Source organism: Hyaena hyaena, unplaced genomic scaffold (genome assembly GCF_003009895.1).
Source record: "Hyaena hyaena isolate Hyena2069 unplaced genomic scaffold, ASM300989v1 scaffold_726, whole genome shotgun sequence".
Taxonomy (NCBI): domain Eukaryota; kingdom Metazoa; phylum Chordata; class Mammalia; order Carnivora; family Hyaenidae; genus Hyaena; species Hyaena hyaena.
The window spans coordinates 712349-735253 of record NW_024081358.1 but is presented as its reverse complement, the minus strand read 5'-3'; the positions used below and the strand labels follow the sequence as shown (position 1 = coordinate 735253).

Below are 22905 nucleotides of genomic sequence, written 5' to 3'. Positions count from 1 at the left end.
TATGCTGCAGTGATTTTTTCAAGCAATTTTATTGAGATAAAACTCACATGCTGAAGAATTCACCCACTTAAAGTGTATAGTTCAGTGGTTTTTATTTTGTTCACAGAGTTGTGCACCTATCACCACAGTCAGTTTTAGAACATTTTCAGCACCCCAGAATGAAAGCCAGTAGCCATCGGCAGTTGCTCCTCATTTCTTCCCAAATTTGTTAGTACAGGCAGCTACTAATCTACTCTCTGGATTTTGGACTTTTCATATAAAGAGACCATACAGTATGTCAGTCTTTTGTGTCTGGGTTTCTTTTACTTAGCATAATGTTTACAGGGTTCATCCATATTGTAGCTTCTATCAATACTTTGTTCCTTTTCATTGCTAGTAATATTTTGTTATATGTATGTATCATGTTTTATTTATCTGTTCATCAGCTGATGGACATTTGGATTATTTCCACTTTGTAACTATTGTGAATAATTATGCTTCAACATTCATGTGCAAGTTTTTGTGTGGGCCTAAGATTTCATTCCTCTTGAGTGTATACCTAAAAGTGGAATTTCTGGGTCATAGGATAGCTATATGGTTAACTTTGAGGAACTGCCCCATGTTACATTTATAATCAGCAGTGCATGAGGGTTCTAATTTCTTCACAGTCTCCCAACTCTTGGTATTATCTATCTTTTGTTTAAAGACACCCTGATGGTGTGATGTGGTATCTCATTATGGTTTTGATTGGTATTTTCCAAATGCCTAATGATACTGAGCATCTTTTCATCTGCTTATCGGACATTCATTTGGAAAAGTTTCTATGCAGATCCTTTGCCCATTTTTAATTTGTTTATTTGTATTTTTATTATTGAGTCTTAATAATTTGTTATATATTCCAGATAGAAGTCCCTTATCAGATAAGTATTTGCAAATATTTTCTCCCATTCTATGGTCTTTTCACTTTCTTAATGAAGACTTTTGAAGTACAGAAGTTATACATTTGATTAAATCTAATTTATTATTTAATTTTGTTGCTTATGCTTATGGTGTCTCATATCTAAGAAACTGTTTCCTGAGCCAAGGTCACAGAGATTTACTACTGTGTTTTCTTTTGAGAGTTTTATAGTTTTAGCTCTGATATTTAGACCCATTATCCCTTTAGAGTTAAATTTTTTTGTATCTGGCCTAAGGAAGGAATTCTGCTTCATTCTTTTGCATGTAGAAATTTAATTGTCCCACCACCATTAGTTGAAAGACTTTTTTTCTGAATGAATAGATAGACACTCTTATAGAAAATCAGATAACCACAAATGTGATGATTCACATCTGGACCCTGTCTTCTATTCCATTGATCTCTATGTCTGTCCATATGCCAGGACCACATTGTCCTGACTGTTGTAGCTATTCAGTAAGTTTTGAAATCAGGAAGTATGACTCTTTTAGGCTTGTTTTTCTTTTTCAAGAATTTTTAAAGATCATCATTCCAATTTCTGTGGAAAAAAAGCTAGCTTATATGTTAATATGGATTAAATTAAATCTGTAGGTCAAACTGGAGAATACTGCTTTCTTAACAGTATTAAGTCTTTTGGATCCATTAAAATGAGTATTTCCATTTATTTAGGTTTTCCTTAGTTTCTTTCAACAACATTTTATAGTTTTAAGAACACAAGTTTTAATTTATTTTATAAAATTTATTCCTAGACATTTTATTCTTGTTAATGCTGTTGTATATGAAATTGTTTTTTAATTTCATTTTTCAGATTGATCATTGCTAGTGTGTAGAAATACAATTGATTTTTGTCTGTTGATCTTATACCCTGTAATCTTACTGAGGTCATTTGTTAATTGTTAAACTTGTTTATAATTGCATTCAGTTTCACGTCCTCTTCAAATAAAGATGGTTTTAAGTCTTTCTTTTAAATTTCCATGGAAATCATTTCATTTATCTCATTGCACTGGCTGGATCCTCCAATACAATGTTCAGTACAAGTGGTGAGAGTGGACATCCTCATCTTGTTCCTGATATTTAGGTGAAAGCATTCAGTTGTAGTGATTTTTTTAAGTCTTAAAAAAATGGGCCACAACTTTGCCTTGAAAACAAATTTCCTTTTAACTTAAAAGGTGTTTTTTTCTTCTGTTTACATACACAGATATGTGCTGATTAGAAGGCTCACAGTGCAGTGTGGAGGACAAGACAGTGCCTTACAAAAATGGGGTTTGGGAGTGACTTGAAGAATTCACATGAAGCTGTGTTAAAATTGCAAGACTGGGAGTTACGATTACTGGAAACAGTGAAGAAATTTATGGCTCTGAGAATAAAAAGTGATAAAGAATATGCATCTACTTTACAGAACCTTTGTAATCAAGTTGATAAGGAAAGTACTGTTCAAATGAATTATGTCAGCAATGTATCCAAGGTAAGAAGGATAATTTCCTCACTTATTGTGTATAGCATTATAATTGTGCTTAGGGCAAATCATATTGTTGCATGAACATACACAAGTTAGCATTCTGGGGCAGTGGTTCAAAATCTTGCTGATTATCAAAATCTCATGGGAGAAAATGTCAAATATTATAAATTTTGGGCCCTACTTCCTCAATCTGAGTTAGTAGGTGTGAAAATTTTGAATTTTGAAATAAAAAAATAGATGTCTAAATTATTGTAATGATTTAGTTAGGTTTGACGGTGATTTTTTGTTTTTCGATTACCCTTCTTCCTTGGGTCTCTTGAGACCTGCTATTTTCTTTTGACACAAACTTTCATTATAACCCACATTCCCTAAATTCCTCTGTGAATCATTGATGTAGTGAATCACATGGAATATTTTAACATGTAGCTGTTCTTTGTGATCATTCATTACTAAAATACTCATGTAGTGATGAGTTAATCACACTCAAAAACTCTTTGGATAAGCAGTATGTTTTTTATGTCTAAGATTATAAAAATTTAATATAAAATTTAAAATTAAGAGCCCAAAAATAAAGCCAAAATTGTACCATTAATTGTTCTTTGAAGGTATTAAAGATGAAATATTACGTATCTTAATAGTTTTTCCTTTTGTTTTCTTCTGAATTGGGAGAAGAACATTTGGATGTTTGTGAGGGCTATGCAGTAGAAATGGGAGCTGTCTGGTCCTTAAAGACTTTGAATCAACTCTTCTGTTTCAGTATCATCTCCTCTTCCTTCATATAGGTTTCTCTAGTTCCTAAGCTTTACTGGAGTTATAGATATAACCCTATAAATTGGCCATTTTTTTTTAATTGAGAAAAAATTGACATACGTCACTGTATAAGCTTAAGGTATGCAGTATGATGTTTTGATTCACATATATTGTGAGATGATTACTACAGTAGGTTTAGTTAACATCTGTCATCTCATATAGATACAATAAAAAGAAAAGGAAAAAATCCCTTTTGTGATGAGAACTCTTAGGATCTACTCTTTTAATAAGTTTCCTATATATCATACAGCAGTGTTAATTATAGCCACCATGTTTTACATTACGCACCGAGTATTTACTGATCTTACAACTACAAATTTGTACCTTTTGACCACCTTCTTCCCTAAGTGGCCTTTTCTTCTTGACCTACCCTTTGCAGAACACTTCTGTTTCAACTGTTCTTGATATGCTAATCAGTTACCATTTACCTTACTTCATTTTCTTGTATTTTGTTGATGTGTCTTATCTGTGATTTTCTTCTTTTCTATTTTCTTTGTTATTGTGAATTTATACTTTAAATAGCTATATTATATTTAAGTGGGATTTTGGAAAGAAGTGGAGAAATAGGCATATGTTCTATTTACCATGTTCAACTGGAATTATTCTCTTTAGAAAAGTAAGGTAGTGAAAGGAACGAGAAATAGGATTAATAGAAGATTGAAGATTTATGAGGTCAGGCCAATAGAGGAATCATCATTGTAGACACTGAAGTGTTAAGTATTTTGGTTGGGGATAGTTGGAGACAAATGCTAAAATAATTAAGGAAGGCAGGAGGGTTTTTGAAATGGGAAAAGGGCCTAAGGAAAGGTGATAAAGATTGGGAGGGATGTTTAAATGGGCAGGACTGACTTTCAAAGAGGAATTGTTGAGCGGTTACAGTGGAAAAGAGTTGTAAACTCAAAAGAAAAACAAGGAATATGTCAACCTTTCCTCTTAACACCGAAAAGCCATCATTTATTCTACCTAATAAAAGTCCAGTATATCAATGTTTTTCATTAGACTGTTGTGTTTTGGTGTTACACTAAAAAAAAAAAAATTGTTGCCTGACCTAAAATTGGTGAGTTTTTCCTGTGTTTGGATCTGGAAGTTTTATAGTCTTGCTTTATATTTAGGTCTATGATCTAATTTTGGTTAATTTTTGTCTGCCAGGCAAGGTATGATCAAAGTTTGTGTTTTTGCAAACACATATCCTTTTGTTCTAGCAGCGTTTATTGAAAGAACAAGTAAGCTTTCTCCTTTGAATCTTTGTTGAATTCAATTGACCATAATTTGTAAGCCTATTTCTATATACTTTATTATGTCCCATTTTTGTTTTTGTCTACTCTGAAACCAGTAACACACTGTTTTGATTATTATTTCATAATAATCACAAAGTCAGTGGTGTAATTTTTCTGTTTTTTTTCTTTCAAAAATACTTTTGGCTATTTTATTTTTTTTTGTACTTCCATATGAATTTTAGAATTCGCTTGTCAATTTCTATTAAAAAAAAAGTCGACTGGATTTTGATTGGAATGCACTGACTATATAGATGAATTTGGGAAAAATGTATATATTGACACACTTGGGTCTTCCAGTCCATAAACCTGGCATATATCATCTTTAATTTTTTGGAATTGTACAATTTTAATTGTACATGTCTTTCAGATTTATGTGTATTTCATATTTTTTATGCTCTTGTAAATATTACTTTTTCTAAATTTTAGCTTCCCACTCTTCTTTGTTATGCATACTAATCTCATAACCTAAACTTTGCAAGACTTACTTATTTGTAGCTTTTTTGTAGATTCCATTGGATTTTCTACACAGGTGATTATGTCTTCTGCAAAGACAATTTTCCTTGTTTTCCATTTGGATGCCTTTTATTTGTTTTTCTTGCATTTTTGCACTGGCTGGAATCTCTAGCACAAACCTGAATGGAGGTATTGACAACAGACATCCATGTCTGATTGCTGATCTTAGGGGAAATGCATTTAGTCTTTCACCATTAAGTATAACGTTAACTGTGAGTTTTTTGTAGATATCTTTTTATAGGCTTGTGGAAGCTTCTACTCCTATTTAGCTGAGAGTTTTTTTCATATATTGATGTGGGGTTTTGTCAAGTCGTTTGTCATTTTCTGTTTCAATGTATTGTTTGTTCTTTTCAATTTGATAATATATTAAAATGTATCCCTTGATTTTAAATATTTCAAATGTTAAAACAATCATGTATTCCTGGATTAGACGCCACCTAGTTTTATATATTACCATTTTTTAATTTTAATTACTGATTCAATTTGGTAAAAAAAAGCTTTTCTTTGGAAATTCTTGCTCAATGTTACTGAGGTATATTGGTCTGCAGTTTTCTTGTAATGATTTGTGATTTTGGTATCAGAGTGATGCTGGCCTCATAGGACGAGTTGGGAAGTATTTCCTCTTCTCCAGTTTTCTGGAGAAGTTTGTGTAGAATTGGATTTATTTTTTACTTAGATGCTTAATAGAATTCACCAATGAAACTGTCAGGGCCTAAAGTTTTCTTTGGGGAAAAGGTTTTTAATTATACATTTAATGTTAAAAATAGAAGACTATTCAGATGGCCTTTTTCTTCTTGAGTGAACTTTCTTAGTTTGTGCTTTTCAAGGAATTAGTTCACTTTTGTCTAAGATATCAAATTTTTTATGTTGTTTTTTTATTTTGCATTATTATTCTTTTTAATATCTAGAGAGTCTATAGTGGTGTTACCTTTTTCATTCCTGATATTGTCAGTTTTTGTAGTCTCCCTCAGCTTTCACTGTCATTCATTGCATGATGTCCAGTGGCTTAGATGCTGTTGTTTCATATATTTTATCCAGTTTTTAATTGTTTTATGCAGATTGATAAAGCAATGACTGTTTCTCTCTCTTGACTGGAAGCAGAAGTCTTGTGTCTAGTGGTTTTTATGTATTTATTAAAAAAATTAAAACATCAGCAGATTTTCAAGAATAAAACAAAGATACTCCTGTAACCTCTATTCTGTTCATTCATTGTTAACATTTTGTCATATATACTCTATAGTTTGCTTTCTCTGTCCATACAATTATATATTATTTTTTTTCTAAGTGATTTGTGAGTTAGTTGAACACATCACATCCTTTTATTCTTAAATATTTATTTAAGTATTTTCTGAGACCATATCCACAATGTAATGAAATTTTAGAAATTTAACATTGTTACCGTGCTATTATGAAAAATATATTCCGTATTCAACTTTTGTCAGTTGTCCCAATAATGTCCCTTTTTGACATTTTTTTAAACTGTCATTCAAGATATAATCCAGAATAACTCGTTTTACTTAGTTGTTTTGTCTCTCAAGTTCCATCCATTAATGTAGAACATGAGTGTAAGAAATCATACTCCGTGTTTTGATAATTTCTTATTTTTACTTAAAGTTATTTTGAAGTATGTACCTTCTGTCCTTAATTCTGAGGGCATGGTTTTTGGGTGGTTTTATTTTTCTCTTTTTGTTTGTATTGTTTTGGGGAAATTTTGGAAGATCTCTGGACTGTTTTCTCATCATTCTTTGAACACTTCTTTACTTTCTGGCATACTAAGATATCCCAGACTCATTGTGAATGTTCCCTTTTCCGGTTCTGGAATAAACCCTTTCCCCTAGGAATCTTGCTTCCTTCTATTGCAGAGAATATTTACATATTCAACCAATTTACTGTGTGTAAAGTTTTATGTCTTCCAGTGTTTTGTAATCACAGATAATACTGCAACAAAATAACTTTGTTACTGATGTGTTTTTAGAAATTATGAGTATCTTCGGGGTAAATTTTTAGAAATGAGATTTCTCGGTCAAAGTGTAAATGTGCATGTCATTTTGTCATATATTTCCATTGGAATTCTGTATTTCATATGTAGATCTTACACAGTTTTGTATATCCACTACAAATATCTGAAAGTGCCAGTTTCTATTTAATTTGGGCAAAAGGGTATATTGCCAGACTTTTGAATTTGTGTTAGTCTGGTAGGTAAAAAATGATACCTAGTGTAGCTTTAGTTTATATTTCTCTAATTATGTGTAAAATTAAACATCTTTTCATGTGTTTAACAGCTATATTATTTTGAGGACCTTTAAGGTGAATTTTACTTTGTGTTTTCTTATTCATTTAAAATTATTCCTGTCAGAAATAAAAGATATTACAATGGGAAAGGAAGAAGTAAAATGGTCTTTGTTTGTAGATATTACAGTCTTATACATTGAAAACCCTAAAGGCTACACCACAAACCTGTTAGAACTAAAATTCAGTAAAGGATACAAAAGCAACATAAAAAATCAGTTGTGTTTCTATACACTGTTAATGAACTATTAGAAAAAGAAATAAAGGCAATAACCCAGTTTACAATAGCATCAAAAAAATAGTTAGAAATAATTTAACCAAGGAGGTGAAAGATCTGTACGCTGAAAAGTTGTAAAACATGGATGAAAGAAATTGAAGGAGACACAAATAAATGGAAAAATATTCTGTGCTTATGGGTCGGAGGAGTTAATGTTGTTGAAATGTCCTTAATCCCCAAAGCCGTCTATAGAGTCAAATTAGTCCCTATCAAAATTCCAATGGGAGTTTTCACAGAAACAGAACAAACAATCCTAAATTTGGATGGAACCACCAAGTCCCCAAATAGCCACAGTTGTCTTGAGAAAGAAGAACCAGGATGGATACATCAAATTCCTGATTGCAAACTTGACTGTAAAGGTAAAACAATCAAAACAGTATGGTATGGCATAAAACAGGCACGTAGACCAATAAAACAGAATTGAGAGCCCAGAAATAAACCTATGCATATATCATCAATTAACATTTGACAAGAGAGCCAAGAATAGTCTTTTCAGTAAATGGAATTGTGGGGCACCTGGTTGGCTCAGTTGGTTAAGTGTCCAACGCCAGTTCAGGTCATGATCTTATGGTTTGTGAGTTTGAGTCCCACATTGGACTCTGCACTGCCAGTGCATAGCCTGCTTGGGATTCTTGCTCTGCCTCTCCCTCAAAATAAATAAATAAACTTATAAAAAAATAATAAATGGTGCTAGGGAAGCTAGATATTCACATGCAAAAGAATGAAATTGGACCTTTCTCCTATACCACTCACAAAAGTTAATGCAACAAAAGTAAAAATAAAAAGATTCTGCATAGAAAGAAACATTCAACAAAATTAATGCGTAACCTTGGAATGGGAAAACATATTTGCAAACCATCTATCTATAGTATTCAAAATATAAGTAACCCATACAACTCAATAGCAAAAAAACAATCTAATAAAAAATGGGCAGAAGATCTGAGTACAGTTTTCCAAAGAAGGCATAACACATGGCCCACAGACACGTGAAAAGATTCTCAACATCACTAATCATCAAGAAAATGCAAATCAAAACCACAATGATATATTATTACTTCATACCTATTAGAATGGCTGTTATCAAAGAGACAAGAGATAACAAGTGTTGGCAAGGTTTTGCGAAAAAGAGAGTTCTTACATACTTTTGCTGTGAATGAACATTGGTACAGCTACTTTGAAAACCAGCGTGGAATTTCCTTAAAAAATTAAAAAAATAGAACTACCATATGATCCAGCAATCCCACATCTGGATATATATCTGAAGGAAATGAAATCATTATCTTGAAGAAATATCTGTACACTTGTGTTCATTGCAGCATTATTTACAATGGCCATGATTTGGAAATAACCTAAGGATCCATCAATGGGTGAATGGATAAAGAAAATTCCGTGTACATAATGGAATATTATTTGGTCATAAAAAAGAAGGAAATCCTCCCTTTTGTGACAACATGAGTGGACCTTGAGTGCATTATGCTAAGTGAAATAAGTCAGACAGAGAAAGACAAATACCATATGTTCTTACTTATATGTGGAATCTAAAATGGCCAACTCATAGAAATAGAGATTAGAATGGTGATTACCAGAAACTGGGAGGTGATGAGGGTGGGAGAGAAGCGAGGAGATGTTGATCAAAGGGTACAAACTTCCAGCCATGAGATGAATAATTTCTGGGGTGTCATGTATAGCATGTGAATATATTTAATAGTACCATGTTATATACTTGAAAGTTGTTAAGATAGTAGATCTTAAATGTTATCACCACAGGATAAAAAGGACCATGATGTGAGGGGATATGGAAGTGTTAACTGGCCTTATTGTGCTAATCACTCTGCGGTATGTACATGTATCAAATCATTATGTTGTACACCTTACACTTGCGTATATTATGTGTTACTAATATCCCAATACATCTGAAGAAAAATAAGTAAATATATAATTACACCTATCAGAATACAGTCAACTCTCTGCTGAAATAGTGTAGTGATACAGATAATTTTCAACACAACCTATTTGAAGGGACATACTGAACACGAAGTAGAATGAAATATTGGCTATATTATATATGCTACACAGGGATCAAAAGTAATGAAAAGTGTTTTTTTGTGAACCAGCCTTATTTAGTAGTCACATAATAAGCATACTGTAACTAGAACCTGTATAACTAGATTTTCAACTATATATATTTTAAGACAGTAATTCTTAAGTCTGAATGTAGAGTCAATCCTGCTATAAAGCTTGATTTAAAAACATGAATTTGTTCCAGTGCAACTGATATATTAGAGAACACTTTGAGCATAATGTGATTTTGTGTTTATGCACACGTCTGGAAGAAACACTTCCAAGAATGCTTAAAACTACCCAGATGAACAGAATTGCTTAGGAATATGTAAAACTCACATAGGCACACACACACTCACATAGTCATTTATATTAGCTACCTCTGTTCATGTCTTGTGTTATGAACCACACCCATCCACATGTGATATTGCAGCTTTCTGTCAGAATTCAGATAACTCTTTCTACCACTTTACAAAAACTTAACAATCTGCAGTTCTTCTGCCACCTACTTTTGATAAACAAACCTCCAGTCTTTTCAAGGTAAAGTGCCATATATATTATAGTACTTATATATTTTGTAACGATTTAATAAATCTAAAACCAAAGCAAAGCTTTTATTAGGTTTCTGTCTTTTTAAAAATGTGTCCCTGATAAATTTTTTGACTGTTGTGCATCTAACACCATTTTTTAAAATAAGCTCTGTGGTTTTTAATGTGTGATTTTGCATAGCCCAGTGATGATTGGGGACACAAATGTTTTGTTAGAGCAGAACTGGTATATTAGAATTACTTGGGAGCTTTGAGATACTGATGCTTGGACCGCATCCAAAACCTATTAAATCAGAATCTCTGGTCATGGGATTCAAGATTTGATATTTTTAAAAGGCTGCCAGGTGATTCTTATTGCAGGCAGAATTGTGAACCACTGACCTGGGCAAACTAGAAAGCTTTGAAGAAAATGTAGAGACAGGCTCTTGTGAATGAGAAGTTCTTTGCACTTGCAATTCAGTCTTTGAAATTCTCAATTTTAGGGAAATTTAATGACTTGTCTCCTGGATTTCTTTATCTCATAAGGACTCAAAAATTCCAAAAACATTCTTATGTAATAGACAGACTCTGAATAAAAACTGTTGTTTCAGATAACTATTTATTTTGAATTATTATGTGGCACAGAAACTATGCATTTTTCATGGAATTTTATTGTTGTGTCTTAAAAATATTCAGGCTGGAAAGAAAGCAAGTTGGAAGATACGATCTGTAGGGAAGGCCTATTTATAACAACTATTATTTAGGTATTTCTCAACCTTGAGTCATTTTGTTGATTATTTCCAATGCTTTACTGTAATTATAGCTACTATAGTGGTAGTAGTTTGTTCTTTGACTCGGTGTTCCAGGATAAATACTTTTTGGTACAATGAACTCAGAACTTTAAATTACTTCCTATTTATGTAATGCTGATTTACCTCACCGCACAACTGCTAGTTCAAAGGTGGAAAGCATGATTTGCTTTTCTAAAAGGTATAATTTTCCCCTATAAGTAGGGAAAATTCAAAACTCAAAATTTGAGTGTTTACTTTTTTAAAATATTGTATATTCATCCCAATATAGCTGGTAGTATTTACCTTTGTTGGTTTCCTAAGAGTCAAATAGACGTTTTAAGATTTATGCTAATTATTTTGGAAATGTGTGATGCTATGTCATGTATGCAGTGTAGCATATGATCACCCTCCTTTTTTTTTTTTTTTAGAGGGATATAGGAGAGAATAAAATTTCTGTAAATGGAATCATTATTCCTCTTTTTCATTGTGAAATATGAGATGCATTTATTTCTAGGAATAATTTTTGGACACAAAGTGACAATATAAAAATTAAATTTAGGAATATAGAAAATCCTTTGAAAAATACATTTCAGGTAAAAAACAGTATTTTATAATGTAATATTAATATCATTCAGTTTACACATTAGGATTCTGAAAAACGTTCTAAAACTAAAAGTCTCAAACTGGTAATTTTATTTCCTTGGGATGGGGAAATGTGTATTATATGTATGTTTATCTTAAAGTAGTGCTATTTCTAGTTATCCAGTGTGGTGCTGCTGTTGATTAGACAGACGATGATGATTTATTTCCTAATTGTTCTGCTTAAGGAGATTTTAAGTGTAGGTCATTATTTTAGTTAGAAAGCCAAATATTGTGTGAGGCCTCTTTTATTTTTACTTTCATATCAAGAATGACTCACTGGCCTAGAAGGACTTCTTCACTTTAGGTTACTCATCCTGCAAAGTAGGTTGCCTGAAGTGGTAGATGGGTTTTCCTTGTGGCTCTTGGCCTCTAATGATAAAGTTCCTAATAAAGATTAGGATTAATTAATTAATCATTAATTAATGATTACTGTGTAATATGTAACCAGTTTATAAAATACTCTCATTAGTTTAGCTTAGATAGTGATTCTTTAGATGCGTGTATTTTGGAGATCTAGGAAAAGATGAACATAGTCTTTTAGATGCAAGTGTCTTTAGATTCCCATACTTCTGCATCCTCCAGCATCTTAGGTTGTTTTGGATTTAGCACATTAAGAGGTAGATTTATTAGGTGTATGACCTTGACAGACTATTTAATCTGACATCATTTATAAGATGAAGATATTTGCCTCAGAGTGTTGATATAAGGAGTATATAAGATTAAGCCTGTAGTATAGAAGACGTAGGTAGTGTTCAAGAAGAGGAGCAGAGGGCCATCTAGACGAGCAAGGTTAGTTTTAATAGGGATGAAGTTTGGGAGAAGTAGGGGAGACCATAATTCCTCTTCTTGGTTTTGTGTTACACAGGTTGTGAGAGAAGAAAACCGCATTTATTTGACAGAGTTTCAGAGAGAGGGTCCTAAGTATGCAATCTGGTTCATAACTTCTGGGAGCAAATACAGAATTTTAACTTTTTTCCCCAGAAATTTATATGAGGGTTTTTTTTTTAAAAAAGATTAGATTGAGCAGTAGCTGGAAGTGTTGGTTGGATTTGGGGATGAAGAGGAAGTTAGCTTATACAGAAATGTCAAGCTGAAAGAGCCAGTCAAGGAGATTTTGGGGATACAGGAAATAGGGGATAAAAGAACAACTGCTTTGGGAACAGGAATGGGATGCAAGGGTTTGGATAACTGGAATATCACACCGAAGCCAGAGGGGAGTAGGCAAGCATTTCCAGAAGTCTTACTGTGATTTACTGTTTTCTTTAAAATGTCCAAATAGGTCAGCCCTGTATTAACAAAAAACCACTAGAGCTGGATCAGCAAAGTAATCTTCTATGGACATGAGCTATAAAACTCAAGGAGCTTATGAGGATGACGGTATAGAGCGAAGTAGCTGAGTAGAGAAAAATCAAATGATGCAAGGGCTGGAGGAGACTGCAGTGGTCTTGAACTCAGCACCTAACTTTTGGTAGGAGAAACTGCTGAGGTTATGTGATTTGCTTCTGAAGGGCAAAGGTGACTGTGGCCTGTTATCATTCTGGATCTTGTCCTGGAAGAACAAGAATTGTGGCTTTTAAGTTCGAGAACAAAAGCAGATGAAGGGTACTGAATCTAAGAAGCTGGAAGAAAAAGTAGTGAGAAAGAAAAGGTAATGTAGTTTCCTTCCTGGCCTGACCTGTGTCTAGATATCTAGACTTACTCTTTTTAGTAGCAATAGCAATAGCAGTATTTTGGTAGTCATGCGGTTTCTGGAAATGGCTATCTTCTAAGACTGGGCAATGAGTGAGCTGATGTAGCTCAGCCATCTTTTGGAACCCAACTATTGACTTTATTTATATTGATTATTTTGATTTTATTTTATCTTAATATTTATTTAATTATTTAATTATTTTTTGTTTACTTAGTATTTTTATTTGGGATTTGTTTTGGTTATTGCAGAATTTTTGACAGTCTTAGAATTTATAGTACTTGAAGTAACAGGGCTTGAAAGTTTTGACCCTTCCATTGTTAGAAAGGCTTTACTTAAATAGAGAAGCCGAAATTCCCCTGAGGTTGAAGGACATATTTACTGCAGATAATCCATCCTTCCCTGACTCACCAAATAACTTCAATTTTTGGTTCTTTAAAATCTCCCATCAGATGAGAACATACCTGCTGTTCTAGATACTGAGATAACCTATGCAGGGAAAGAGACTAGTGATTCCTCTTCCCTTTACAGGGGAGGAAATTTTAAATGCTATAAGAAAAAATCAGATATCCACGAACTCATGAAATCATTTATAAAATTGACTGGGCTTTGCATATATAACTAGCTTATTTTATGAAGATTATTATCATTATGAAATGTTTGAAATGTTCTGAAGCCATTTGCCTCAGATGTGGTACTGACAGTGTGGGTTTTTTTTTTTTTTCATGATTCTTGTTTGGATTCATTGAAGTTTTTGAATCTGGATTTTTTGGTTTTCATTGAGTTTTCAATATTTTCAGCTATTATTTCTTCAGACACTTTTCCTATCCCTCCTCTCTCCTTGGAAGTCCCTAATTACACATATATTAGATGTCTATAAAGTGTTCTGCAGCCCAGTGATACTCTGTTTATTTATTTGTACATTCTTTTTTCTCTCAGTTTCATTTTTGATAGTTTATATGGCTTTGTTTTGTTGATTTTTGTTAGGCACCACAGTTAAGTTAGTTGGAAAGAGTTTGATCCTTTTGGATCTTGATTTTAATTTCCTTAGGCAGGGTCAGAGCAGTGTTAACTCTGGGGCTAGTGACTCCTCACTACCAGAGCTCTAGCCAGTACCCATGAATTACAAGTTTTTGGCGGGTGGCTGGGGAGAATGCAGTAGCCCTGACGATATGTGAACAGCAGGTACTTTTCCTGTAATCTTTTCAGCTAGTTTTCCCCCAATTCATGTATTTCGTCATAGGCATGCATTGATCAGTTTTTGAATACCAGAGTGGGGTCACTGCAGATCTCCAGGCTTCTCTGTGTGCCTCCATCCTCTCCCGGAGTCTGTGCCTTGAACTGTAGCTGCCTTGTTTTTCTCAGATTCTCAGCTCTGTCTCCTCAATTCTGGGATTCTGCTCACACCCCCTTTGTTTTCTCCTCCCTTGCTGCAGAGTCAGCAAGTCAGGGCAGTTGTAGGGTTCACCTTGTTTTGTTTTTGTTTTTCCCCTCAGTCATCACTTCATATCTTTCATTGCCTGCTTTCCAGTATCTTGAAAATGGTTATTTCTTATATTTTGCCCTTTCCTTTCAGGTAAAAGAGCAAATTTGATCCCTGTTATTCCTTCTTGGCTGATTTTATTTTAAAATATTTTCCTAAATGCTTTTTATTTTTCTTCTGGTAAGGTGTAATTAGTATTTATAAAATCAGACTATTTATTTAGAATTGAAGATAATTCAGATCAGATGAGGCTTTGCATTATTACTAAAACAAAACAATACAAGCAGTATGAAGCTCAGAGAGTTTTCTCTTTGACTTTTAATTTGCCCCCTTTAATGGCCATGTCACTTCTCTGCTGAATCTTGTCTAATTGGACACTGTAATTAGTAGAAAGTCAAACTTTTTACTATGACTTTTAAGTTTCTACTTGTTCTGGACTTACATTCTGATTTTCTCCTTGCACTTCCCTTAGGAAAGTAACTCCAGGCAGAAAAGTGGGGCAGTTTCAGGTCTTTCACTTTTCTTTGGGGTTCCAATCCTGTGCTGCCTGTTATCCTGTATCTAAAAACAGTTTCATATATTATGCTCAGTTTTCTAGTTTCAGTGGGAAGATGAGTTTGATTCCTGTTACTCTGTCAAGACTGGAAGAAGTCCCGTACTTTTGTTGCTATTTTCTCTCCTCTTTCTAGCCTTCTTCCTAGCACAAAGGAATCATGATCAGTGATTACTGGTTTATTTTGGCTCATTTCTGAATATCTGCTAATATGCTTGATTAATTTATTAATTCTAAATTACTAATACATAGAAATATAAGCAGTTCTGGCAGGATCTGTACTTCATATTTCATACCTGTTTGCTACTGTATATGCCTTAATGGAATAAAGTGGAAATATTCTATCATTTAATTAAAAATTAACAGACTTTATTTCCCCAAAGTAAGTTCCACTAATATTTACTTTCCTTATGGAAGAGCTACTAATATTTTCCTATTATCTTTGAGTGGATATTGTTTTATATTTTCTCACACTACCAAGTAATGATAAAAAAAAATAACTCACCTTGTCCTGTATTATGTTACCTTTTTTTTTAAGTATTATTTTTGGGGAGGAAATACCAACATTTCTCTTTTTTTAAAGGTTATTTATTTATTTTGATAGGGAACAAAAGAGCATATGAAAGTACTTGTTGGGAAGGGTATGAGCTGGGGAGGGTCAGAGAGAGAGTGAGGGAGAGAGAGGATTTCACGCTGGCTCCACCCTGTCAGCACATGGTCTCACAAATCGTGATCATGATTGGAACCAAAATCAAGAGTCAGAGCTTTAACTGACTGAGCCACCCAGGCACTCCTGTATTATTTTACTTTAGATATAATTTTGGCTTCTAGTGTGATGATGGATTCCTCTTATGCATGAGAGCTATGATTTAATTTCATGGAAGCATCCGAACTAAATTTGGAGTGACACAATTGAAGCTGGTGTTTCATATTTTAGGAAGCTCTATATTTGGAAGTGCTATTGTAGTGTTAGGTCACAGTGTGCATGTATTTTGAACAGCTTGTGGATGGAACTTGACATAGTACATAAATCATTTTGTTTTTGATTAGTTCTGATGTTAAAATTTTCCCAAGGCAATTCAGGTTTGAAGACAAAAGAATATTGTTTTTTATCTTTTTCACATTTTACATATAGTCATCTTTATTTTTTCGTTATTTTTTTTTTTTGATGCATAAGCCTATACAAGATGTTTGTTTATCTTCTAGAAATAGCATTGTACTCTGTAAACTATTTTGCAGTTTGACTTTTTAACCTAATTATATACCTTGGACTTTCTCTGTAGTATTTCATATGAAGTTACCTTTATTTAAATTTTTTTTTTTTATGTTTACTTATTTCTGAGAGACACAGAGAGACAGAGCATGAGCCGGGGAGGGGCAGAGAGAGAGAGGGAGACACATATTCCAAAGCAGGCTCCAGGCTCTAAGCTTTCGGCTCAAACCCATGAACCAGGAGATCATGACCTGAGCCGAAGTTGGTCCCTTAACTGACTGAGCCACCCAGGAGTCCCTGAAGTAACCTTAAGTTTTAATGGCTGCATTTCACTATAATTCTTTAATTTCTTATTGATGGACACTTTTTGTGGTTAAAGCTGTGATAAATGTCCTTATAAATATAATCTGTATACTCGAGCAAATTTTTGTGTGAGGTAAATTCCAAGAAGTAGAGTTCCTATGTATAAAGTTTAGCTTCCTTAATATTTTAATAATTTACCTTTCTGCTAACTGTGTTAGGGAACCAGTTTCCCCAAACTCTTACCTATAGAATGTATTGTTTTATGTAATTTTGTCAGCCTGATACATGAAAAACAAAAATTCCAAATGGCTTTATTTGTATTTTTTTACTGTTAAAAAGGGTAAGCATCTTTCTTTAAAATAGTTTTACTCATTTTCTCTCTTTTAGAGGCATTTTAGAAACAACATTAAGTAACATTATTGACATTAAGTGGCCTTGTTTTCTTTGACTTTTATGGCAATACTTCTATATATAACTATTAAGTATGCATGTTTGAAATGCCCCCAAACTGATTATGAGATTATTTTTCTTTTAATGGACCATTTATTAAAATTGGCATTTATAAGAGAATTTATTTTTGTGGTATCTGCCACTTTTGATGTCTCTGTTATGGTGATTTTAGAAACTTTTTTATTCTCAGTGCTTAGAAGCATTTTAGGTAGTACAAAAGGTGTCTAATTCATAAAGGTTTGAAATTATTTATTAGCAAAACTTTTGAGCTTTGTTTCTTAGACATATTTTATTGATAATTGGTTTATGATAACCATGTAGTTCATGGTTATTGGTCTCTTTGAATTTGCTGTGTGTAAAAGTTAGGATTCATTTAGAAAAATAGAACTTACACCAGGTAGCTTGTTTCTTTCTTTTTTTTTTTTCAGTCTTTCTGTTTTTCAGTAGGTAGGGTTTGATTTGGAGAAATACGTCTACAAGTTTTGGGGTATGGGAGATAGGTGAAATAGGTGAAAGAAATTAAGAGGTACAAACTCCCAGTTATAAATTAAGTCAGTTACAGGGATGTACAGTACAGCACAGAGATATACTCACTACTATTGTAAATAATACCCTTGGATGGGGGTACCTTGGTGACTCAGTGAAGCATTGCCTTCAGCTCAGGTCACTATGTCACGGTTTCATCAGTTCCAGCCCTGCACTGGGCAATCTGCATTGACCGCAAGGAGCCTGCTTGGGATTTTGTCTCTTTTTTTCTGCCCCTCCCCCATTCATGCATGTGTTCTCTCTCTCTCTTTCTAAATAATTAGAATAATAATCTTGTATAGTGACAGTTAGAAACTACACTTGTGGGGAGCATTTCTTACTGTATTTAAAGTTGAATTACTATGTTATATACCTGAAACTAATATGTCAATTAAAGATTACAAAATGATATTTAAAAAATAAGCTAACAAAAGATAGCTTAATAGGAGAAAAACACTTTTTCTCAAAGATTTTATAATTTTGTCTTAATCTTTGGTTATTTCTTATTTCCAAGACTTAACTTTAGAAACTTTATTTTCTTTTTTCCCCATTATTGTCAATTCTCCCTTTTAATATTATTAACATTACTTTTTCTGTTTTTGTTTTTGACTAATAAATTCTTTTTGTTTTTTTCTTTTCAATTCCTTCTTTGTATTTTCCTTAGATTTTTCAGTGTTCTTCCTTTCCCAGTTTCTAAAATTGAATGTTTAATAAATTTATTTTTATTCTTACTAAAAATAGAAGTGTAAAGTTTGTGAATCTTTCAGCAAATTGAGCTCTATATCATAGATTTTGATAGTCAGTATTTTATTTACTGTTATTTTTAGGTCTTGGATTAGTTTTAAAACCTTTACTGTTGTCCTTTCCATTTTTTAGGAAAGATTTAATAATTTTTTCTTAAAAAATTCTGTTAGTGATTATTTCTTTGCTTTTTTTTTCCTTGTAAGAGACTAGCTAGAAAATATAGTTACCATGTACTATTTTCTCTTCTTGAAGAAATTTATAAAATTTTTTGTAGCCCAATATTACTTAATTTTTAAGAACATTTCAATAGATTTGGGCACCTGACTCAGTCATTTAAGTATCCGACTCTCAATTTCAGCTCAGGTCATGATCTCATGGTTTGTGGGATTGAGCCCTGCATCAGGCTCCACGCTGACAGCACAGAGCCTACTTGGGATTCTCTCTCATCCTCTCTCTCTCTCACTTTCTCTCAATAAAGAAACTTAAAAAAATGAATATTCCACAGATTCTTTAAAAATACATATCTCCTATACCTGTGGGACATGTAGCTTTTTATATATAATAGTAGATCACACGTATTTATTATTAAATTACGTACCCAGATACTCTGCATTATTTATTTTTAAAATTTATCTGTCATAGGTAGAGAAGAGTACATTTAATTCTCCCATTACTTGTGATTTCTCATTTCATTTTCTGTTTTACTTTGTGTGTTTTGATGTACTATTTTCTGGAATGGAAAGATTCATGACAGTTATGTATTTGTTGTAATTGATATTCTTTTGCATCATAATGTGCACTTCTTCGTTTCAAATTTTGTATCTGGAGTTCAATTTTAAATCATTTGAACATAATGACTACTAAATCTTATTGTTTATATTTTTCTGGGGGGTTTTTACTTGTTGTTGTTGTATGTTATTTTATTTTACTGATGTTTCTTATTTACTGCCTAGAGTGAAGTTCCTCTCTTCTCTTTGATAATGTTTACCTGAATTTTCATAGATGTTTAACAGATAATATTTTCAAATAGTGTTTAACAGATGTGTTTAGTAAAATTTTTATTTTGCAGCTCATTTTTAATTGTCAATAATTTTTTGTTTCTTTTGCTTTCTTTCTTTTTTTAATGGGCAATGTTAACTTTCCTCAAAAAGTACTTTAGATAACAGTCTAAATAGTAGTTTTTTTTCTAAACATTCACTTGCTTAACTTTTGAAACTTAAAATTTTAAATTTAAGTTCATATTTATTTACAAACTTTAGATGTAGAGCTGTCTATGCATTCTTTTATTTGAAAAGTGGGAAAATGGGCATAATAACACTTTTCTTATCAAATTCTCATTCCTGATTTCAGTCACTATCCTTTAAGATTTTTGCCTAGTTTTTTTATAGTTAGATTATTACTATATTCACATTTTATAGCCCTTGTCTCAATAGTTAGGATATATTTCTATTCTGTTTTATAAACTTAACTACAGTGGTTTTGTTTAAACATTGTGTTATTGGTCTTTGCTTTGATTATTTTTATTTGTTAATATTTCTTAACTCATCTAGCATTCAGCATCAGTGTGTAACTACTAGTAAAATCCCATTATGAAGAATACTATGGGGGCGCCTGGGTGGCTTAGTCGGTTAAGCGTCCGACTTTCCCTTAGGTCATGATCTCGCGGTTCGTGGGTTCGAGCCCCGCGTCGGGCTCTGTGCTGACTGCCAGCTCTGAGCCTGGAGCCTGTTTCAGTCTGTGACTCCCTCTCTCTCTGACCCTCCCCTGCTCACGCTGTCTCTCTCTCTCTCTCCTAGAAATAAAAAATTTAAAAAAAAAGAGAATACTATGAACAAAATTATTAGCATTACACAGGATTCTGTATAAAAAGAAGTTCAAATCCATACCCATGGCCTGTAGTGTTTTATTTATTAGGTTACAAAGAATTATGTTCCACAAATTATCCAGATCAACAGATAATTTATCTATGTCCTGGCCATTCCTATGCCATATGGAAAGAGCTGTATCTGCAAAGTGCTATACTAGTTTTATTGCAAATGTGGAAGGACACTTTTACTTTTGTTTGTTTCTTTATCAAGCATCTGTTAACATTTTACTCTTCTCTCTTTATAACACATATTCTAGTCACCTATATAATTCAAATTATATACTGTCCAAACATTTTCTTGCCCACTCACGCATTTCTCTTATGCATTGCTTCATAATTGCATTATATGCTGCCCTTATTCCTCTCTTGCAGTATCAGTTGAAGATCTGTTAATTTTTCTTTCTCTGTCACAGTTGGCATTGCTCTCATGCTGTCTAATTCTGTTTATAAATAATTAAAAAATCTTTTAATGGCATGAATTTAATCCATGGTTTTCTTTTATATTTGTGCCTCCCTGCCTCCATCCCTCCCTTCCTTTCTTCTTTCAAAGAATAATTAATGGCTCTTTAAGGTTTTACAGTAAATACCTAAATTAGTCAGGAAAGAGTTATGGCACCACCCTCATTGAGCTTGTATTCTGGTTGGGGAGAAAGAAAAAAACCAAACAAGTATACATACAGATAAATTCATTGTTTTAAGTGCTAAGAGAGAGAATAGGAAGGATTACACCTACATCAGGTTTTGCTGCTTCCCGAAGGAAGAGATGGATCTTGCCATGTGAAGGAGATGGTGATCTTTCAGAGTGAATGTTCTGGAAACTGAAGGAAAGCAGTGGTTTATTTATTTAGTTGGATAGAGAATAGCAAAACATGAAGTTGGAAGGATAAACAGAGGATAGGTAATCTGAGACAAATAGGTTTTAGAAAGAAGTTTGGATTTTTCTGTAAGTGGGAAGGAAAGACAATGTAGGGTTTTATGCAGGAGAATTACAATTTCTTTTCATACTTTAAGGACAGTGGGTTGGAGAGGAGCATGAGTAAAAAAGAAGACACCAATTTGGAGGTGTTGTAATAATTAAAACAGATATTCATCACCTCCAGAGGGTTGGCAGTGGAGATGGAGAGAAATAGGTGGATTTGTGGTAGACTGTAGAGGGAGAATCAGAAAAACTGCTGATAGATTGTTGGGAAGGATGACCTGAACTTCAAAAGAACAGGGACGTTTTTAGGAAGAGAAGGAACATTTATTAGTAGTATTAGGATATTGGGAATGGGATAAAGCCAGGTTTTTGTAAAAGCTAGAAGACAGGTGGGAAGTCCTGATAAGAGATGTAAGAGGTTTTCTAAGGAGTTGTTGAGGGTATAGAATTCTCTAGCGTGCCCTGAGAATATTCGCAAGTATTGAGGGTAATATACGATTGGTAATTGGGGTGATGATATATATCTTGGAAGGCTTGGACTTCCCACCGTGACTACAGTAAACAGGGCTATTAGGCAGGATGAGATGTGCCTTTATGGGAGGAGGAGGTCAATATGTCTTAGTTCTCTCGCCTTTAATGTTGGCTTCCAAGAAGGCTACTTTCCTAGGCTGCAAAAATTCCTACGTAAAATTGCAAAAATTTATTGCTATGAAGCACTTAGAAAATATTTAATTTTTGAAGATAGAGAATGAATCACTGATTTCTCTCTCTCTCTCTCTTTTGGTGGTTTTAACATTCTGTACTTGCTATAGAATGTTTTCCTGAAATTGTAATTTTTAGAGTGAAAATATAAAATGAAAGAGGCAAAGTCACAGAAGTGAGTAGGATATTTAGTTAGTTTTAAATTATTGTTTGTATAGTTTTGTTTTTTTACCATTTTCATCTTTATTAAATTTTATATTTTAATGGAAGAGATATATCAGTTTTAAATTGTTTTGTGATATTAGGAGCATATTATTGTTACTTAGATTTTTGAATTTGAAAGTAAATATGATTTCATACGTCACATTTTATTCGATGTTCATAATGCATTTGATAACTAAGAATGACCCTTCTCCCTAAAAAAAATGTACTTAAAGTTTAATTTAAAAAAATATGTATTACAGTTCATCAAAAACAAGATTACCAAGTTAGACCCTGATGAGTTATGACTATGACTAAGAATTTGATTCCTTTCGGCTATTATTTTGATTTAGATGCTTATTAAATATTAAGGATTATATCAGAACATTAGCCAATGAGAATAATTCTGTTCATTCACAGATCAAAAGTAATAGCATAGAAAATTATTCTAATATTCAGTAAATATCTGAAATCATACCTTGTCTACTTTTTAATCTTTAACGTGGATCTTACTTGACATGGTATATCTCCAACACTTGTTTCTGAATAGAATTTTGAAGGTCTGTAGTGAAGAGTATTCCTCCATTACTTCTTTTTAGTATCTAGAAATTTGAATGTCTATTAACAAATGACTTGTTCCTTCAGCAGTCCCCATATGCCTCCTTGCCCCCAGCCTCA

General features: G+C 33.0%; 1 protein-coding gene across 1 annotated transcript in view; it reads left to right on the top strand.

The window, feature by feature from the left end:
- FER (FER tyrosine kinase) overlaps positions 1-22905 on the top strand; it is a 419902-nt gene that overhangs the window by 40874 nt on the left and 356123 nt on the right. The window contains exon 3 of the mRNA XM_039217958.1: positions 2133-2399. Coding sequence (XP_039073889.1) covers positions 2193-2399 — 207 coding nt within the window. The 5' untranslated portion in view covers positions 2133-2192. The remainder of the gene's footprint in view (positions 1-2132; positions 2400-22905) is intronic.